This window comes from Halichoerus grypus, chromosome 6, assembly GCF_964656455.1.
Source record: "Halichoerus grypus chromosome 6, mHalGry1.hap1.1, whole genome shotgun sequence".
Lineage (NCBI taxonomy): Eukaryota > Metazoa > Chordata > Mammalia > Carnivora > Phocidae > Halichoerus > Halichoerus grypus.
The window spans coordinates 171,925,931-171,946,868 of NC_135717.1; the positions used below are offsets into that span (position 1 = coordinate 171,925,931).

General features: G+C 41.6%; 1 protein-coding gene and 1 pseudogene across 1 annotated transcript in view; both read left to right on the plus strand.

Annotated features, from left to right (window-relative positions):
- The window catches only part of MEI1 (meiotic double-stranded break formation protein 1), a 70,843-nt gene that overhangs the window by 29,620 nt on the left and 20,285 nt on the right, over nucleotides 1–20,938 (plus strand). Inside the window, exons 18-21 of the mRNA XM_036098270.2 lie at nucleotides 235–403; nucleotides 5,853–6,000; nucleotides 14,076–14,351; nucleotides 19,739–19,904. Coding sequence (XP_035954163.1) covers nucleotides 235–403; nucleotides 5,853–6,000; nucleotides 14,076–14,351; nucleotides 19,739–19,904 — 759 coding nt within the window. The remainder of the gene's footprint in view (nucleotides 1–234; nucleotides 404–5,852; nucleotides 6,001–14,075; nucleotides 14,352–19,738; nucleotides 19,905–20,938) is intronic.
- Nucleotides 10,594–11,235, plus strand: LOC118539572 (chromobox protein homolog 3 pseudogene; annotated as a pseudogene).

Below are 20,938 nucleotides of genomic sequence, written 5' to 3' on the forward strand. Positions count from 1 at the left end.
GTGAGCGTTTGCCAATGAATGAATGAAGCATTGTATCCATGTTCTTCCACATGTTACCTGTAGTCTCTCCTGGCAGGCTGAAAGCTTTATAAGGCAATAGGAAACTGATTTCGTTTTATCCCGCATGTACCCTGCTACTCTGTGCAGTACTCTTCATATAGTACGTACTCATGTGCTGATTAGCTGCTTTCCTGTGTTCTCTGTGTGGCTTTCTCCTGCTTGTTTCCTCCCCAGAACTCTCTGCAGTATCTGCATTCCTGCAGCATGGGCTGCCCCAGATAAGCAGCAGGAGCCCCGAAAGCCTTGCCTTCCTGTCAGATCGCCAGTATGTGGAGGGAACTGCTCGCCAGAGACAGTACTGCATCCTGCTACTCTTCTACCTGGCCTACATCCACGGAGATAGGTCAGTGTTCAATGCCAGTGGCTGGCAGTGCATCCTGGGACCCACATCTGTAGCCCAGTTTAGTTCAATAAATATTCACAGAGGCATCTGCTCCAAGCCTGGTGCTGGGCACTGGGGACACAGAGATAAGTGAGAAATGGGTTGTATTCCTGAGGGGTTCACATATTGGAGGAGGGTTAAGGCAGGGGGGTAGTCACAGTGTTGAGAGCAGAGGCCTAGAGTGCTAATGAGAATTTTTCAGTATCTTTAAAAAGTATTGTTTGTGCATGGAAAACAATTTTTAATGGTTTACTTTGGTTTTAAGAATTACTATACAGGAGCACCTGGGTGGCTCAGTTGGTTAAGTGTCTGCCTTCGGCTCAGGTCATGATCCCGGGTCTTGGGATTGAGCCCTGAGCCCTGGGGCAGGCTCCCCTCTCAGTGGGGAACCTGCTTCTCGGCTCTCTCTCTGCCCCCCCCGCCCCTCCCCTCTCCCTTTACTCCTCCCCTCTTCTTCTACCCCTCCCCTATCCTTGCCCCTCCCTGCCACTTGCACTAGCTCTTTCTCGCGCTCTCTCTCTCAAATAAATAAATAAAATCTTTCTTAAAAAATTACTATACAATTTAAGGGGCACCAGGGTGGCACAGTCCGTTAAGCATCCAACTCTTGGTTCCAGCTCAGGTCATGATCTCAGGGTCCTGAGATTGAGCTCTGCACTGGGCTCTGTGCTGGGCGTGGAGCCTGCTTAAGATTCTCTCTCCCTGGGCGCCTGGGTGGCTCAGTTGGTTAAGCAACTGCCTTCGGCTCAGGTCATGATCCTGGAGTTCCTGGATCGAGTCCCGCATCGGGCTCCCTGCTCGGCAGGGAGTCTGCTTCTCCCTCTGACTCTCCCCCTCTCATGTACTCGCTCTCTCTCAAATAAAAATAAATAAAATCTTAAAAAAAAAAAAAAGATTCTCTCTCCCTCTCCCTCTGTCCCTCCCCAGTCTCTTAAAAAAAAAAAAACAAATTACTGTACAATTTATTAAAATTTCAAAATCAAAGGACTATTATTCCTTAAGCTTAAAAAATAATTTTATTGAGGTAAAATTCACATAACATAAAATTAATCATTTTAAAGTTAACAGTTCAGTGACATTTAGTATATTCACAGTTGTGCAACCACCACCTCTCTCTAGTTCCAAAACATTTCCATCACCCCAGAATGAAATCTCATACCCATTAAGCTTTCACCCCCTGTTCCTTCTCCTGGCACCAACAATCTGTGTTCTGTCCTTATGGATTTATCTATTCTGAATATTTCCTATAGATGGATCATACAATAAATGACTTAGCAGAATGTTTTTTGAGACTCGTCCAGTTAGCATAATATTTGTAGCACATATCAGTACTTCATTCATTTGCATGTGGCTTGTTTAGATGTTCCAGCATCATATGTTATTTCTATCTTTGAGTTCAGTTTTTTGTTTTTTTAAGATTCCATATATAAGTAAGATCATAAAGTATTTTTCTTTCTCTCTCTGACTTATTTCACTTAGCCTCATGCCCTAAGGTCAATCCATTTTGTTACAAATGGCAGGATTCCCCTTTTTTATGGGTGAATGGTGTTCCCATTGTGTGTATGTATGTATCACATTTTCTTTATCTGTTCATCCACCAATGGACATGTAAGTTTTTTCCATGTATTGGCCGTAGTAAATGGTGCTGCAGTGAACATGGGGGTGTACATATCTTTTTGAGTTTGGATAAATACCCAGAAGTAGAATTGCTGGATCATATGGTAGTTCTGTTTTTAATTTTTTGAGGAAACTCCATTCTCTTTTCCATAGTGGGTGCACCAATTTACATTCCCACCAACAGTGCTCATGTGTTCCCTTTTCTCCCCATCCTTGCCAACACTTGTTTTTTCTTGTCTTTTTGATAATTGCCATTTAACAGGTGTAAGGTGATACCTCATTGTGGTTTTGATTTACATTTCCTTGCTGATTAGTGATGTTGAGCATCTTTTCATGTACCTGTTGGCCATCTGCACGTTTTCTTTGGAAAAATGTCTGTTCAGATCCTCTGCCCATTTTTAAATTGGACTTATTTTTAATTTTTTTTTAAGATTTTATTTATTTGACAGAGAGAGATTGAACACGAACACAAGCAGGGGGAGGGGCAGGCAGAGGGAGAAGCAGGCTCCTCACTGAGCAAGGAGCCTGACACGGGACTTGATCCCAGGACCCGGAGATCATGACCTGAGCCAAAGGCAGATGCTTAACCAACTGAGCCACCCAGGCGCCCTATTTTAATTGTTTTTGTTTTTTTTTTTTTTACTATTGAGTTGTGTGAGTTCTTTATGTATTTAGATATTAACTTTTTATCAGATATATGATTTGCAAAGATTTTTCTCCCATTCAATAAGTTGCTTTTTCATTTTGTTGATGGTTTCCTTTGCTTTGCAGGAGCTTTTTAGTTTGAGGGGCGCCTGGGCGGCTCAGTCAGTTAAGCCTCCGACTCTTGATTTTAGGTTGGGTCATGATCTCAGGGTACTGGGATTGAGCCCCATGTGGGGCTCTGTGCTCGGCGCAGAGCCTGCTTGTCCCTCTCCCTCTGGTCCTTCCCCCTACTTGCTCTCTTTCCTTCTCTCAAATAAATAAATAAAACATTAAAAAAAAAAGAAGCTTTTTAGTTTGAAATAGTCCCCTGTTTTTTTGGGGTTTTTTTTTTGCTTTCAGTATAAGATCTAAAATAATCATCCCCAAGACCAACGTCAAGTAGCTTACTGCCTATGTTTTCTTCTAGAAGTTTTATGGTTTCAGGTCTTAATTCATGTCCTTAATCCATGTTGAGTAAATTTTTGTGTATGGTATAAGATAGTGGTCCACTTTTATTTTTTTTTTCCATGTGGCTGTGCAATTTTCCCAACAGCATATATTGAAGAGACTATGCTTTCCCCATTGTATATTCTTGGCTCCTTTGTTGTAAATTAATTGACTATATATGCGTGGGGTTATTTCTGGGCTCTCTGTTCTGTTCCATTGGTCTATGTGTCTGTTTTTATGCCAATACCATACTGTTTTGATTACTGCCCGTGTGATTCTTTGAATGTTTTGTTTAAAAATCATGTAAATATGCAAGTAAAATAGTTGGTATAAAGTTAAAATAAAATACATTTCCATACATCTGCCAGCATTAACTACTGTTAGGTGCCTTGTGTGAACTTGTCTATGCATCAACAAACACACATATGCTTCTTTTTTCCCAGTATACAGAATGGGATATTATATAAGGTCTTCAATTTGCCCTTTAACCTAACAATATATCTTGGAGATCTTTTCATGTTAGTACATGTATTAATAGGTCTACCTCACACTTTTAGTAGCTGTATAATGTATAAATTATACCTATCATCTATTTTATTTTTATTTCTTAAATAAACATTTTACTTTGGGGTAATTACAGATTTATAGGAAAGTTGCAAAGAATACAGAGAATTCTTCACTAATTTTCTCCTAATGTTAACATAACTATGGTACATTTATCAAACTAAGATACCAACCTTGGTACATTGGTATTTTTTCCATTTTTTTTATTGTGGTAAAATACACAAACAAAATTGACGTCTTAGCCATTTTTAGTGTACTGTTCAGGGGTACTAAGTACATTAATATGGTTGTGCTACCATCACCACCATTCATCTCCAGAACTCTTTTCATCTTGCAGAAGTAAAATTCTGTACCTGTTGAATAACTCTCCATTTCCCCTTCCAAGCCCCTGGCAACCACTATTCTACTTTCTGTCCCAATGATTTTGACTACCCTAAGTACTTCCTATAAGTAGAATTATGCAGTATATATCTTTTTGTGACTAGCTTATTTCACCTAACACAGTGTCCTCAAGATTCATCCATCCTGTAGCATGTCAGAATTTCCTTCCTTTTTTATGCTGAATAGTGCTCCATTGTATGTATATACCACATTTTGCTTATAGATTTGTCCATCGATGGACACTTCGATTGCTTCCACCTTTTGGCTGTTGTGAATAATGATGCTGTGAACATGGGTGTACAAAGAGCTCTTTGAGACCCTGTTTTCAATTCTTCTGGGTATATACCCAGATTGTTGGATCATCCGATAGTTCTGTTTTTAATTTTTTTGAGGAAATGCCATGCTCTTTTTCACAGCGGCTGTACTATTTTACATTCCCGCCAATGATGCACAAGGGTTCCGATTTCTCCACATTCTCGCCAACACTTGTTATCTTCTGCTTTTTGACGGTGGCCATCCTAAGGGATGTGAGGTTATTATCTCATAGTTTTGATTTGCATTTCCCTAGTGATTAATGATGGTGAGTATCTTTCCATGTGCTTATTGGACATTTGTATGTCTTCTGTGGAGAGATGTCTATTCAAGTCCTTTGCCCATTTTTGAATCAGCATGTTGTTATTGAGTTTTAGGAGTTCTCTATTTACTCTGGATATTAATCCCTTATTAGATACATGATTTGCAAATATTTTCTCCCATTCTGTGGGTTGCCTTTTTACTCTGTTGATGGTGTCTTTTGATGCACAAAAGTTAAAAACCTTCATCAATCGATTTGTCTGTTTTGGGGGTTATTATCTGTGCCTTTCTTGTCATATCGAAAAAAAGCATTGCCAAATCTGATGTTGTGAAGCTTTTGCCTTATGTTTTCTTCTAAGAGTTTTATAGTTTTAGGTCTGGACTCATTTGGGGAATATTCTTTTATATCATGTTAGGTGAGGGTACAAAGTCATTCTTTTGTATATCCAGTTTTGCCAGGACCATTTGTGGAAAAGCTTATCCGTTTCCCCCATTGCATGGTCTTGACATTCTTGTTGAATTTCACTAGTTTTTCCTCTACTGTCCCTTTTCTGTCCCAGGACATTATGTTGTATTTAGTATTACCCATTTTAAAATGTTTAATTTTTTTAGGAACTTAATCTGATAGGTGAGAGATACACATGGTAGAAAATTCACAAGGTATAATAGGGTATATGCCTTTTGTATTTTACCAAAAAAGAGTCAGTCTCCTTCTCACTCCTATTGCCGTTACATGTACAAGCACAGACGAATCCCTTCCCCAGAAAGTAGCCCACTGAACACATCAATGTTTAATGATAAAAAGGAGTGGACTGGTGGCCAAAAAAGGGACTCCTAAACCCCAGAAGTAGCATCCTTCTCTTTAATAGTGCTAGTCTAGTTGGCAGACACTTCACCTCCTAATTGTGAGTGAGGAGTCTCTGGCCCCTAACAGGGCCTTGTATAAAGCATAGAACCTCGTGCTATGCGTGTATGGCAGTGTTTTGTAAGTATATGTAGCATGCTCTTTGTGCAAGGTGTTATTAGACCACGGTCATGCTGGGGCAGAAGGACAGAAGGCAGAGGGAGGATGTGGCAACACAGGATGTGGCAAGGCAGGATAGCCATTTCTGTCTTTTTCACTCAGGCTCTCCTTGGTCAACAGGTTTGTCTCAGAGACAGAATTGTTCGTGGCTGTGCAAAGTTTCCTCCTGTCTCTGCAGGAGCAGGGTGAGCGCCCTCCACTGGTGGTCTTCAGAGCCTCCATCTATCTGCTTGCAATCTGCCAGGACAAAAACGAAGCACTAGATGAGGTATGGACCAAAATGCCTGGGGCTCTTCCTCCTCCTGCTGCACCCCTTTACATCATGGCTTCTTGAGAGACCATGACGATATTATAGAGAGAAGGTAGGTGGCAGAGAGAGAGAGAGAGGAAGAGAGGGAGAGAGAGTGTCTTGGTGGAATGGGGAGTGGGAGGGGGCTGACATTCAGATTTAATGAATTCTCTCAGTAGTCCTGAGAGGTAAAGATTATTATTTCTACCTTTTACAGGTAAGAAAATCAAGACTTGGGTTAAAGTAACTTTCTCTAGGTCACACAATTAATTGATGGTGGAGCCAGGACTCCAATTTAGACTTAACCAACTCCCAAGGCTCTTTTCTTAGTACAACCTCTGGTTTGAGAAGGAGAGAAAGGTGAGGTGTATCCTTCTGTTAACAGTTTATCAAACAAGGTGGGTTGCTGGGACGCAGAATATTGTTAGTCAGGCTGATCTTGGATTGCTTTGACAGTGGTTGTGTGTATACAAGTTTTCTCTTTCCAGATTCTTTATAAATTCTTATGGGTCAAGGACTATATCTGATTGATCACTAAATCTCTCACCTCTTTCATTGAAGATTGCTTCTACTCCTTAGATATGGACACTTCAGCTTCAACCTAAGGATACTCTTTCTTCACTGACTAATAACTTTGCCTCCTTTTTTTTAAGGATTTTAAAAAATTTATTTAAGCAATCTCTACACCCAACATGGGGCTCAAACATGACCCCAAGATCAAGAGCCACACGCTCCTCCAACTGAGCCAGCCAGGCACCCCGTCTTTTTGATTACTGTTGGGGCAAACATGTTGTAAGCAGACCTGGTTTAATTTGAATGGAAGCAGAAAGTTGTAGTTGAAGTGCATGAGTTTTCAAGTAAGATAGACCTAGATATACAGTATCCCATTGTCTCTTTTTTGATGACATTTGAAGCCATTGGTGATCATTGCCTACTATTAATTCATTAGGGATTGCAAAATAATAACACCCTAATTCTGGCATTCACTCTTTGTTTATTAACTGGGATACTTGCATAAAAGGAAACTTCCTTTATCAACTACTCAGTTACTCTAAGTGGTAGATTATATAGGAAGCATAGGTTGAATGTTTGATTCTTTCCTTTTTTTTAAAAAAGATTTTATTTATTTATTTGAGAGATAGAGAGATAGTGAGAGATAGAGCATGAGCAGGGGAGAGAGGAAGAAGGGGGCACCTGCTGAGCAGGGAGCCCAACACGGGGCTCGATCCCAGGACCCCGGGATCATGACTTGCTTAACCGACTGAGCCACTCAGGCACCCCTGATTCTTTCCTTTTAATTACAGTTTTTACAAGAAATGAGTTGGTTTTCTAGCATTCCTCAAAGGGGACCAAAGAGATTTTTTTTAGTGTCATTATGAATTCATGGATTTAAAAATATTTGATGTTTCAATCCACTGTAGCTATTATCCTTTTGAAGCTCCAATTGTCCTATCGTTGGTCAGTGGGAGCCTAGGTTAGCTCCTGAGTCCTTTTGACACAACCCTAGTAGTCTTTGGCAGAGTTTGGGTTTTCTACTATGACAAGATGCTTTAAGCTTGTATACACTTCCTGCTCTCCCATTTGCTCTTGAACCTACCCCAGTTAAGCTTTCAACGTTACCACATCTCTGAAAATGCACTTATTAAGGTCACCAGTAACAGATACATGCCTAAAGCCAGTAATCAATATTTGTCATTATCTTACTTGACCAATCAACAGCATCTCTTTTCTTTGAAACATTGCCATTATTTGGCATCTAGAATGCTGTGTGCTCCTGATTTTCTTCCTACCTCTCTGGCAGTTCTGTCTCAGTGTCTTTTGCTGATTTTCTCTTATCTCCCTGACCTCTAAGTGTTGTAGTGCCCCAGAGCTCAGTCTTTGATGCTTTTCTTTTCTCTTTAAATTTATTTCTTTGGTGATCTCATATAGTCCCATGGTTTGATTCATGGCTGAATTAAAAAGGATGACTCTGGCTTCTAGGACAATAGACCAAGAGGGTACAAGGTGGAAGTGCAGAAACCAGTTAGGAGGTTATAGCAATAATGTGGACAAGAAATAGTAGAGGAGGTGGTGAAGAGCATTAACTTCTGGATATATTTTGAAATGGAGCCAGTAGAATCTTGTTGGATCGATCAGTGTGAGGTGTAAGAATAAGAGAGAATAAAAGGATGTTTCCAAAGATTTTGGTTTTGATGGAGGCCAAAGAATTATTGTATTGAAATACTAGAGGGAGTGAGCTGGAAAATAGGGGGGGGGGGGTAAAGTGGGATGCTTGAATTGGGATTATTAAGGAGCATGCCGTTCTTGGTAATGATGAAGCCTAGGGGCATGACCACAGGCATGACTGGCTGAGGCAAGTGGAGGAGATTAGAAGGGAGAAAGAGAACTTAGAGGCCATGTTACGGAACTAGGGAGGTGGGAGCAAAAATAGCCTCAACTTGAGAGATTGTAGGCAAGACAGGTTTTTGGAAGAGGAGCAAAGCAACAAGGTGAAGGGAATATTCAAAGAAGAGGCACAGGACAAGGAATTTGCTGAACTGTGAGTGAGTTCTAGAGGACACTGTGGAAGGGTTTTGGGAACTAGGAATGAGTGGGAGATGGGGACAGAAAAGGGCATGTTTTGAGCCATATGGGATGATCTGAAATTTCTGGGCTTCCTGAGGTGACTAATGTAAATAGGAGAAAAGGACATGATAGAAATAGTCCTGATGGCTTCAAGACTAATAATGGTGGTAAGATTGGATTTGGGGGGCCTCTCTCCATATCTAATGGTGGTGGTGTAGAAACGTAGAAGGAGCCCATGGAGCTCCAGGCTTTCTCTCTAGGGTGTGAATCCATAAATGATGTATAACATTGTTTTGCATGTTTAAAAATTATATATAAATGGTAATATATAATCACAGCTTGATTTTTAACTCAATTCTGTTTTTCTATTTTTTTTTTAAAGATTTTATTTATTTATTTGAGAGAGAGAATGAGATAGAGAGAGCATGAGAAGGGGGAGGGTCAGAGGGAGAAGCAGACTCCCCGCCGAGCAGGGAGCCCAATGCGGGACTCGATCCAGGGACTCCAGGATCATGACCTGAGCCGAAGGCAGTGGCTTAACCAACTGAGCCACCGAGGTGCCCCTGTTTTTCTATTTTTATGTATTATTCATTCAGGATTTTTTATTGTGGTAAAATACACAAATAAGATTTATCATCTTAACCATTTTTGGTAAACAGTTCAGTGGCATTAAGTACATTAGTATTGGGCAACTACCGCCACCAGTCATGTCCAGAACTCTCTTTATCTTGTAAAACTGAAACTCTATACCCATTAAATAGTAACTCCCCAATGTGGATTGACCACTTGACATGTGTCCGGTGCTGTCTGGGCTCCTGTCAGGGTTGGGGTGAATCAAACATGTTCCCTGATCTCAGGGAGCTCCAGTTTGGCAGGAGAGACAAAAAGATCCTCTACAGGCAGGCAATAACAGTGCTCTCCTGGAGCTGGAGGACTAGTCAAGAGGTATGAAAACACAGAGAAAGAGATTGTATCTGATTATGGCATCAGGAGAGGCTTCATTGAGGAGAGAATTAAGATACAGAAATGGGCAGTTTCCCAGTCTATCCCTTCAAGGAAGAAAGTCTAGTGTAGTGTGCCTTAGCTAAGTCATTTGAGAGACAGACTGGAGAGAAGCTCGAAAGGTAGACTTAAGTCTTTAACAACATGCTCAAAAATGAAATTAAGGAAACAATTCCATTTATAATAGCATCAAGAAATAAAATACATTGGAATAAATTTAACAAAAGAAATATACTTCTGATCAGTGAACATTATAAAACATCATTGAAATTAAAGACCTAAATAGAAACAAATAGAAAGACATCCTGTGTTCATGAATCAGAAGACTTAATAGCCACTTAGAAGATAAAAAAAAGTTCTGGGATACAATGTACAATATACTGAAGATAGCTGATGATTCTGTTTTGCATATTTGGAATTTGCTGGTAAAGTAGAGCTTAAAAGTTCCAATCACAAGGAAAAAGACTTTGTAACTTGTGAGGTGATGGATGTTAGCCAAACTTGTGATCATTTTACAATATATACATTTATCAAATCATTACATCGTGTACATTAAACTTACACAATGTTATATGGCAACTATATCTCAATAAAACTGGGAGAAAAAGACTTTATAGTGTTCAAATGGCAATACTCCGCAAATTGATCTATAGATTCTACACAATCCCAATCAAAATCCCGGTTGCCCTTTCCTTCTTTCCTTCTGTCCTAAAATTCATATGGAAATGCAGGGGGCCCCAAATAACCAAACAATCTTGAAAAAGAAGAATAAAGTTGGAGGGCTCACACTTCTTGATTTCAAACTTACTACAAAACTAGAGTAATCAAGGGAGATGCTGGAGACCCAGGACCTGGAGCAGCTCTGAGGTGGTGAATAATAGCTCTTCAAGTCTGCAATAAAAAAATGGCCTCAAGGGGCGCCTGGGTGGCTCAGTCGTTAGACTTCTGCCTTTGGCTCAGGTCATGATCCCAGGGTCCTGGGATCGAGCCCCGCATCGGGCTCCCTGCTTGGCGGGAGGCCTGTTTCTCCCTCTCCCACGCCCCCCGCTTGTGTTCCTTCTCTCGCTGTGTCTCTGTCAAATAAATAAATAAAATCTTAAAAAAAAATGGCCTCCAGTTTACAAAAAAATGAGAAAGAAACAGAATGAAAAGCGTGAAAAAGTAGAAGAGGCAGAGCCTGAAAAGTTTGTGGCAGAGAAAGTACTGGACCAATGTGTAGTGAATGGGAAGGTGGAGTATTTCCTGACGTGGAAGGGATTTATAGATGCTGACGGTACTTGGGAACCTGAAGGAAATTTAGATTGTCCAGAGTTAATTGAAGCATTTCTTAATTCTCAAAAAGCTGGTAAAGAAAAACATGGTACAAAAACAAAATCTTTATCTGACAGTGAATCTGACAATAGCCAATCAGAGAAGGAAGGAGATGCTGCTGATAACAAGAGGCTTTGCCAGAGGTCTTGATGTGAATGAATAATCAGTGCTACTGACAGCAGTGGAGAATTCATGGTTCTCATGAAATGGAAAGATTCAGATGAGGCAGACTTGGTGCTGGCAAAAGAGGCAAATATGAAGTGTTCTCAAATTGTAATTGCTTTTTGTGAAGAGAGACTAACTTGACTTTCTTGTCCAGAAGGTGAAGCTCAATAATTGTTTGTGTTGCTTTTTTATATATGTTTTTATATATACATTTATGTGTGTATATATATGTATGTATGTGTGTATATATGGGCCTTGGTTTTTTTTATTTATTAGTGTGAAGAAATAACATTCTAATGAAAAACCAGTTTGATAGGTTCGTTTTGAAGTAGTTGGAGTTCTTTTGCATCTAATAGCACTGGTTACTTTGGACAAATAAAAGCTTTCTGAAGTTGCTTCCTTTATCAGAAAAGAATATTTGAGACCATGGTATATTATTCCCCTGCATTCAAGAACACCTTTTCTAAATGTTGGGGGAAGTCTTCATAGTCGTTACTCAATCAGAATTTGTGTTTAACTCCCATATGCCCAAGGACCATTCTGGGTTTTTTGTTTACTTGGGTTTTTTTGGTATATATACATAAAATTACATACGTAAATGGTTTCCTTCCCTCCCTCCCTCCTTTCTTTCTTTCCCTTCCTTCCTTCCTTCCATTCATTCATTCATTCATTCTTTCACATTTACCAAAACAAAAAGAGCATTTCATAACCAAGGATAGGCCCATGTTTCTGGGATGCCATCATTTCAGCACCCTAAAAAATAAATCACTTGGGGCGCCTGGGTGGCTCAGTCGTTGGGCGTCTGCCTTCGGCTCGGGTCATGATCCCAGGGTCCTGGGATCGAGCCCTGCATCAGGCTCCCTACTTGGCGGGAAGCCTCCTTCTCTCTCTCCCATTCCCCCTGCTTGGGTTCCTGTTCTCGCTATCTCTCTCTTTCTGTCAAATAAATGAATAAAATCTTTAAAAAAAAAAAAAAGAAAGAAAGAAATCACTTAAAGTTAGATTGAAAATTTTCCTGAAACCTTAACCTTTCAAATTTTGTAATTAATTGGGTAATTTAAATATAATAGAAACAATTTAAATTGGACAATGTAAAAGCAGCCATATCAGAATCCATATCCATATCTACAGTTAAAGAAATGCAAGTTTATTTGCAAAACCTCTGAAAGGAAAATTTTATCACAACTTCCCCACCCAAATGAGAAAACTAGACAAGTCCTGGTGTGTTTTAATTAGGTAAGCAAAACTTAGTTAAATGGACATTTAAAGTTTCTTTCTAGTGAACCATTCCTTTTCAAGAAGTTGAAATCCCTGTGCTGTATTGGATAAAAGGTCATGATTCATGGAATGTCTAGACTTCATTCATGGAAACATAATCATAATCAGATGGTTAGAGATGTTGGCAATTTAGGATCTTCTGAAATAAATGAGTGAACAGACTTCTGTAATCTAAATTCTTGACCTGCACGTTGTTTCTTTACCCCAACTCATTCCTTACATGTAGGCTCAATCTTCTCAGTATTTGGGTTACTGGTTCCGCAGAAGCCGGTAACAATAACTTTGTGGTGAATGTTGTCCAACTGTATATTGGATATTGTTTACTTTATTATAAATACTGGTAAATAGTCATCAGTAGTTTTATATTCCTTTTATTTATTTTTTTAAAGATTTTATTTATTTGACAGAGAGAGACACAGCTAGAAAGGGAACACAAGCAGGGGGAGTGGGAGAGGGAGAAGCAGGCTTCCCGCTGAGCAGGGAGCCCGATGCTGGGCTCAATCCCGGGACCCTGGGATCATGACCTGAGCCGAAGGCAGACGCTTAAAGACTGAGCCACCCAGGCGCGCCAGTTTTATAGTCCTTTTAAAAAAAAACCAGAATAATCAAGACTGTGTTTCTGACATAAGGATAGTCATCTAGATCAACGGAATAGAATTGACAGTCCAAAAATAAACCCACATATTTTTTATAAGGATGCCAAGACAATTTAGTGGGAGAAAAAATAGTCTTTTTAACAAATAGTGCTAGAACAACTGGATGTCCACATGCAAAAGCATGAAGTTGGACCCTTATAGTATACACAAAATTAATTCAAAATGGATCAAAGACCTAAATGAAACAGCCCAAACTATGAACGATAAAACTCTTAGAATAACATATTAAGGATTAAATTTTGCTATATGTGCAATGGGAAGAGATAGGTTTTTGAGGGTTAATAAATGATTCAATACACATGCCCTTTGCCCCCTCTGTGCCAGGTCCTATGCCAGGTGCACAGATGAATCTGCATCAGTCTGTTCCCTCAAGCAGCTCAAGTCTAGTGTGGGAGGTAGACACCTACACTGATCATTACAACACACCACAGAAAGTATCATTATAGAGCTGGGTTTCTCAGCCCTGGCGCTATTAACATTTTTTTTTTTTAATTGTATTGTTATGTTAATCCCCATACATTACATCATTAGTTTTAGATATAGTGTTCCATGATTCATTGTTTGTGCATAACACCCAGTGCTCCATGCAGAACGTGCCCTCCTCAATACCATCACCAGGCTAACCCATCCTCCCAACCCCCTCCCCTCTAGAACCCTCAGTTTGTTTTTCAGAGTCCATTGTCTCTCATGGTTCAAGCGCTATTAACATTTTGCACAACATAATTCTTTTCTGTGGGAGGCTGTCCTGTGCATTGTGGGATATTTAGCGGCATCCCTGCTCTCTCCCACTAGATGCCAGTAGCACTCCCTAAATCAAGAAAATAAAAAATGTCTATAGACATTTCAAAAAATCTTCTGGGGGAACAAAATCACTCTAATTTGAGAACCACTGTTGTAAGATAAGCACAGTGAGTTTTCTTCTCACCGGAGGGCACTGGGATGAGCTAGTGAAGATGTCCTGGAGCACTGAGATGCCAAGTACATTTTTCCCAGTTATGTCTTGGCTATGTTTGTTGGGCTGTTTTGGGTCCTCTGCAAGATTTATTTAGTCCCTTCCTTTTCTTTCTTTGTCTCCAGGCTGTGGTCAGTGCCATCAGAAAATTTTTAGAGGACATCCCCGACCTGCACCTGGTTTACATCCACCATCCCCTCCTGCTCAGGTTCTTCCTGTTGTATCCAGAGCTGATGAATAGGTTTGGGCACCGTGTCCTGGAACTTTGGTTCTCCTGGGAAGAGAGCAGCTATGAGGAGCTGGATGATGTCCCCACTGCTGGGCAGTCCCCTCTTCCTACTAGCTTAACAGCCCTGTTCCACACGCTCAGAAGCAGCCCCAGCATCCTGTTCATTTTGCTAGTAGGTAGACCACTTACTCATTTCTACATTCAGAGATGGTGGGTTCTCTCTCCCTGGGAGTTGGTTTACTGAGGTCAGGAGGCAACTGCAGTTGCTTCTGCCTGCCTCTGGATTTATTGCTGTTTCCATGTGAATGGGAGGTCCTTTGGCTAGCAGGTGCCTGGTTTCTATGAATCCATACTCTTTTCTAAGTCTAATGGAGGTTTGCTAACTGAGAGATCTGTCCGTCTGTACTCCTCAGGGGATAGAACTATGAAATGCTGACCCCAGTCACCATTCCCTCTCACCTCCCTGTCTTCTCTCAAACAGATTATACTAACAAGGGTTTAATGTCAGAGGAGACCCTTGGGGCATGTTAATGGAGATGGCTGATTGTAGAGGGACAGGGCATTTTTTTTGCCATGACTCACAGGATAATGTTACATGTGCAACACACTCACTTGGGCAAACCCAGAATTGTCAGAAATTCCAGTGCTTTTTTTTTTTTTTTTATGAATTAAGACATTTCCTGTAATTCCTATCAGGTATATCAGAGAAGCCAGCTAGCTGCCTGTCGTCTGCAGTTTCTAATACACTAGCTTTAGCTTCATCTTTTCTTCATCCACTCAAGAAAGCATGTTGCAAAATAATGAGTGACATTATTTTATTGTAGAGGTAACTGCTGTAAGTTGTTATTTATTTAAAAAAGAAAATCATTTGTACCATTTGACACCTTGTATTTAGTGAGTGATTACTAGTGGTAGGTGCCAAACTGACTTCAGCATAGGAGACATTTACTTTAAAACCACTGTTTTCAATGACATAACCCATTAGGGAAGAGTGGGGATTCCTTTGATGTTCTTAATCATCAGCAAACATGATTTATTGAGTGTTTTTTTTATTGGACTGACTTTATTAGAGTGATTGTTGTAGAAATAACACCTTCATGTTGTATACCTCACTTCCTTAAGGACATACTTCTGTCCATATTCACACACACATGCACACGCTCCCCCCTCAGACTTTAATCTTCACCTTCCATCCCTGCGATCTCTTATCTTGGGAGGTCACACGTGTTGGCTTGATAGGGGCTGCATTCATGCTTTGGCTCAAATTCTTCCTTGAAGGAGGAAGAAAGGAGAAGGAATGGGTTAAAAGTAAAACATCAGTTCATAGAGGAGGAAGGCAAGATGGGTGCCAGGGAGAGTAGCAATGGACAGAGCGAAGATAACTGGATTTTCTTTGCTAGATGAAGCATTCAGGGTTAGTTTCTCACACAGAGTAGGTTGCTGACCTGTTGAATTAGGGTTCTGGACAGAAGTCTCTCTCAAAAAAAGCAGACCTTCTGATAGAGATATTTACGGCATTTTTTTTTCCTTTTAAACAAACGAAGAGATAGGTTTAGGGAGATTTTTCCATAAGTCACAAAAGTTGAGATTAAAACCCAGATTTTGACTCCCTGTGTAATGTTCTTCCCAATAAACTGAGCTAACTCTCAGAACAAGAGAGAAAACAACCCTGATCCAGTGTTGCATCAAACAGGAGAGCTGTTTATTTGAGCAGCGGGGCTATAGGGAGGAACTGGACCTAGAGCCTGCTGCACGGGCCAGGGAGAGAATCAGACACAACAAACCACTAATACCTGTCTTAACAGTGTGGCAGTAAAGGTCAGGCAGAGTGCTTGGGTGGCAGGGAGGGCAGAAAGGTGTCATATATGTCATATATTGCAAAGGATTTGACAAGTGGAAGTGTTGGGGGAGGATCCTGCCAGGACAGCACAGCAGCATGCAAGCGCTTACTGTAATTCAGGGACAGTGAGTGGTCTGGTGAGGTTTTGGAGCATGGAGGGTATGTCACAGGAGTTGGGGTTGGAGAAGGATAAGGAGGAGCAGGTTTTTAGAGGCCTTGATTTTAGTTGTTCACTTTTTCTTTTCTCATACATTTATTTGGTACTTACTAGGCACTAGGCATTGGGGATACAAAGATAATTCAGATATGGTTGGTCCCTGCCCTTGAGGGAATCACAGATGCTTGTTTCATATGTCACCTTGTAGAGACTTCTAAAGCATCCCTGGAAGGAGAGGATCAAAGAATAGTGAGGCTAGAAAAAAAATCTCAGATCATGACACTGGGCTATGGGAGTGGTAGGAGAGTCTAAGCCCCTATAGACTTACTTCTGGTTGCTCTGGTTGTCTTCTACTGGGACCCAGACTCTCACTGGTCCCTGCCTTCCTAACCCTTTCCATGTTCATGTCCTTCCCTTTACAGCCAAACTCCTAGAAGTCTCAAAATTGTCATCTCTTACTTATTGCTCCACCCATGGGCTTTTGCCTCCATTGCTACTTGAAACCATTCTTACCAGGATCAACAGCAATGTTCTTGTGACTAATTGCAGTGGACTTTTTGGTTCTCATCTTACATGACCTGTTATTATTTGATGATTGTCCACTTTTTATTGACACATTCTTGGTTTTGTCAATACCAGCTCTCTTAATTTTTCTCTTACCTCTTTTGGCACTTCTCCCAGTCTCTTTTATAGTTTTCTTTCTGGCTAGTGCTTGAAACTTGATGTTCCTCAAAGTTTTGTCCTAAGCTCTCTTTTTACTCAGTGTCTTCTTTCTGGGCCATGTCGATAATTCTCGTGGATTTGGTTGCCTCCTGCTGTATGCTGACGACTCAACTCTGTCTCCATCTGTGACCTTTCTCCTGAGCTCCAGACCCATATAGCTAACCATCTGTTCGACATTTCTGTCTAAAATGGAGCTCATTATCTTCCTCCCCCAAGTTTTCTTTCTTAGTCTGGGTCTTTCTAGGGTGGCGATCCCTCCCTAGATGAAGACTATCCTAGGCCACTAGCTTCAAGGAATGTAAGTACTTAAAGGAAACAAGAGAAACATGAATCTCAAGAGAGCACATCCTTAGTGAGACCCTGTCTCCGGCAAGCTGGAGCAGGTACCCCACCCTTTGTTGTGGTGACCCAGTTTCTGTCCTTGAATGTGAACCACCCTCACGACCCTTCCTTCCTGGGCAGAGAGGAAGGAGCCTTGTGTTTTGCTGGCCTAGAGTTCAACAGGAAGGCTCTATCCTGAGGGCTGGAAGCTACATAGAGACCCAGGAAGATGAAGACTTTTTTTTTTTTTTAAGATTTTATTTATTTATTTGACAGAGAGAGACACAGCGAGAGAGGGAACACAAGCAGGGGGAGTGGCAGAGGGAGAAGCAGGCTTCCCGCTGAGCAGGGAGCCCGATGCAGGGCTCGATCCCAGGACCCTGGGACCATGACCTGAGCCGAAGGCAGACGCTTAACAACTGAGCCACCCAGGCGCCCCAAGTGAAGACTTTTCTGAGCTTCATTTTCCTTGTGTATAAAGTGGAGATAACCTGTAGATAAATATATGGGAATAATATGTGGAAAGAATATGTAGGGACACTCTTGCTGTCCTGTACACAGTAGGCTATCATTCACTGATCATTGACGGACTCTGAATCAGAGAGAGAATGGTAATCTCAGAGCAGCTTATTGAATTGCTCAAGGTCATATAACTAATAAGGGGCATGACTATGACTGGAGCCTAAAAGTTAATGAGCTTTTCACTAAATTAGATCCTGGAAACATCGGTGGTGAAAAAGAATAGCAAGGAACAACTTTGCTGTCTGTTTATATATATAATTCTTGACATTTCTCCCCAGCTTCTAGCCACAGGAGGGGAAAAGAGTCTAAAAATAGGTGTTGGTACCAATTTCTGTTTTTGGTATGGGTAATTAACAGCTGAAAACAAAGCTTTTAATTGCCACTCTTATCAATGGGTGGTCTTTCATGTAGGTTGTTTAAATGTGAAAAACAGTGATGTCCCAGAAGCTCTGTTTGTTCCCTCCTTAGCCACATCACCCTACTTGATCCAACCGCATAAAATTCTGGACAGCTCTGGGCAGGAGAGACTTCAGAGTGGGCCATGTTCCATCCAGAGCCTTCCCCACTGACCCACGCAGTGGGGTGTCCTGGCATTCACCATAGTCACTAAAGGCTGAGTAGCCCTCTTCCTTTTGGGCTGTTAAAATTTAACTCAGGGTTCTGAAGGACCAGCTCTCTGGTTAGGCAGCCAAGTGCTGGTGAAGGAGCAGGATCAGGAAATTGTTTTGGCTTTGGGCCCTGTGACTTTGGGCAAATCATAGCCACTCTGGGCTTTAGCCTCATACCCTGTAAAGTAAAAGGGTTGATGTACATGAACTGAGAGTCTCTCTAATCCTCCTATTCTGTGATCATCTCCTTCCAGAGATGTTTTCTGAGTCCCTCTAAGGTGACAAAGACAAACCTCATCCTTGTTTTTCATTAACTCCTAGTATAGTAGAATTTACAGTGCCACTGCTGTCTTAATCTGCCTGTTTCCTCATTTGAGAAATCAGGGTAACCCCTACCTAGAAGAGTTATGAAGATACAGATAATATATCAACAAACATACGGCTACAGTTGGAACACATCCCAGTACCTGACATTATTAGTCCCTAATTGAGCAACTGCTATTGATTTATAGTTGTTTCTCTGGCCGCCGTGGACGTTTGTGAAGAGCCAAGCCCAGATGCCCCCGTGTCACCCAGTGATCAGCACATCTGGAGTTGTCTGGCTGGGTGCCCTGTAGCCATGTCTCTTTGTGTGTCAGCTGTCCTCCCTGGAGAGGGAGTCTGTGAGTGACCTTGGATTCGTAGCACCAAGCATGTTAGCCTGTCCAAAGGAATTGGCTTGTTTGAGCCGGTAGGTGCCAGGAGCTATCAGTAGGATAGTCTCTGGTGTGGCTTCTGACTGGCTTTGCCTTTAACATATACTCATTAAAATTAATCTGAAAGCAAATAAAAAGCAGTGTCCTTTCCTACCTTCTGAACCCAAGGCCTTTACAGCTTGGGGCAGAAATAGCCAGATGCTATGGAAGAGAAGGGGCCTGACCTGGTCCTTGCTTCCCTTTCTGTGCCCCGAATCTGTCCTAACCCATCCTCTTCCTGCCCTGTGACATCTCCATCCCCCTCTATTTTCCTCCCTTAAGGCACATTCAGGTCCCCTGTCCTGAAATAACCTCTTCTTGACCCTAAAACTTATATTTGTCAGAGAGAGGCATCCTGGAAAGTAGAAAGAGCTTTGGGCTTGGAGGTAGGAGATTCACATCTTATCTGTGCCACTTACTGGCATGGGTGACCTTTGGCATACCACATAATCTCTCTGAGTCTCTGTTTCTTCCTATTTAGGATGGACCTGTTCAACAGACTAGTACGTAATAGGTGCCAAGTAAGGGAGCACTCCCTTCCCCAGGTTTTGACACCATCATCCTGGGTCCTTCCCCAGTCCCTCTCTTTTTCACTGTCTACGTGTCCCCAACCATGATGTCCTCTGAGCTCTGGCTTCCTTTTCTCCTGCTCAGGATCTCATCTATTCCAGCCCAGTGGACACAGCCCGCAAAGTACTAATTGTCCTAAGGACCTTTTTGAGGAAGAATGAGGATGTCGAAGTGGGTGGTCTCATCCGAGGCCACTTCCTGCTGATCCTACAGCATCTATTGGTGGAACATGGGGCCTCTCCTTCAGGAGGTCAGTCTGGAGCTGTCGGGGGCATGTTTTTACCTGAAACTCAGGAGTGGGCATCTCTGCCCTGATGAGGTCTGCTCCAGGAGAAAGAATCAGAGTTTTCTCTGCAAAATAAAAATCAGGCCAGTGTGGCATCAGGCTAAACTTTACCTCCTTGCTCTCATCAGAGAATGAGCACTCAACATGTTTGATACATGTGTGTGTGTGTGTGTGTGGAGTGCATGTGTTTATGTTTAATGTTTCTGTGTGTTTAGCATAGGTGGGTGTGTTCAGGCTATGCATGCATGTCCCCACCCTGCATGGCGTGTGCTCAGAGCTGTTTGTCACAAGAATGGTAGCCCCCAGTTGGGGAGAAGAAAGCGGGAAATAATAGGGGAGGCCAGGAAGGCAGCAGCAGCCCGCAGGGGCTGGGAAGGGGGTGGATCTGAAATGTGTTAGAAGCTGCCAGTGAGATCCAGAAGGATAGTTTCCAAATCTGGAATGGGACTCCCTGGAGTCAAGGAAGTTTGATGTTTGGTACAGTTTAAAGACACTGAAAAGGTTGGCATTTGGCTTATCTTTTCCTATTTTTAAAAAGTTAAATTTTAAAATTTCCAAGCAATTAAGAGGAAGTAGGAGGAGAGCTATGGTTCACTTGATCCAGTCCTGACTGAGGATGGAAGTTTGGAGGTAGATTTAAGGGTGTCTGGAGGAGCTGAGTCCTTCTTTTTCTGGGAAGGATAAGTCGTATCTAATGGATAATAATGTATAAGAGCCATGAGATTTCGTGGAAACATATTTGGAAAAAGTGGGCATTGAACTCAGATTTAGGTTCAAGTCCTGGCCCTGCCACTAACTGGCTGTGGGAGCTTGGAGAAGTCACTCAGCCTCTCTGAGCCTGTTTTCTTAACTGCAAAATGGAAATAATCCCTATTTCACAAGGGGGATTAAGTGAAATATTAAATTTCTGGAACCCGGCCCAGAGTTGGCACTCAATATGTCAGTTGCTCCTGTTCCCAAGGAAGAAGGCAGGAAGTAGGAGTGAATCCCAACAAACA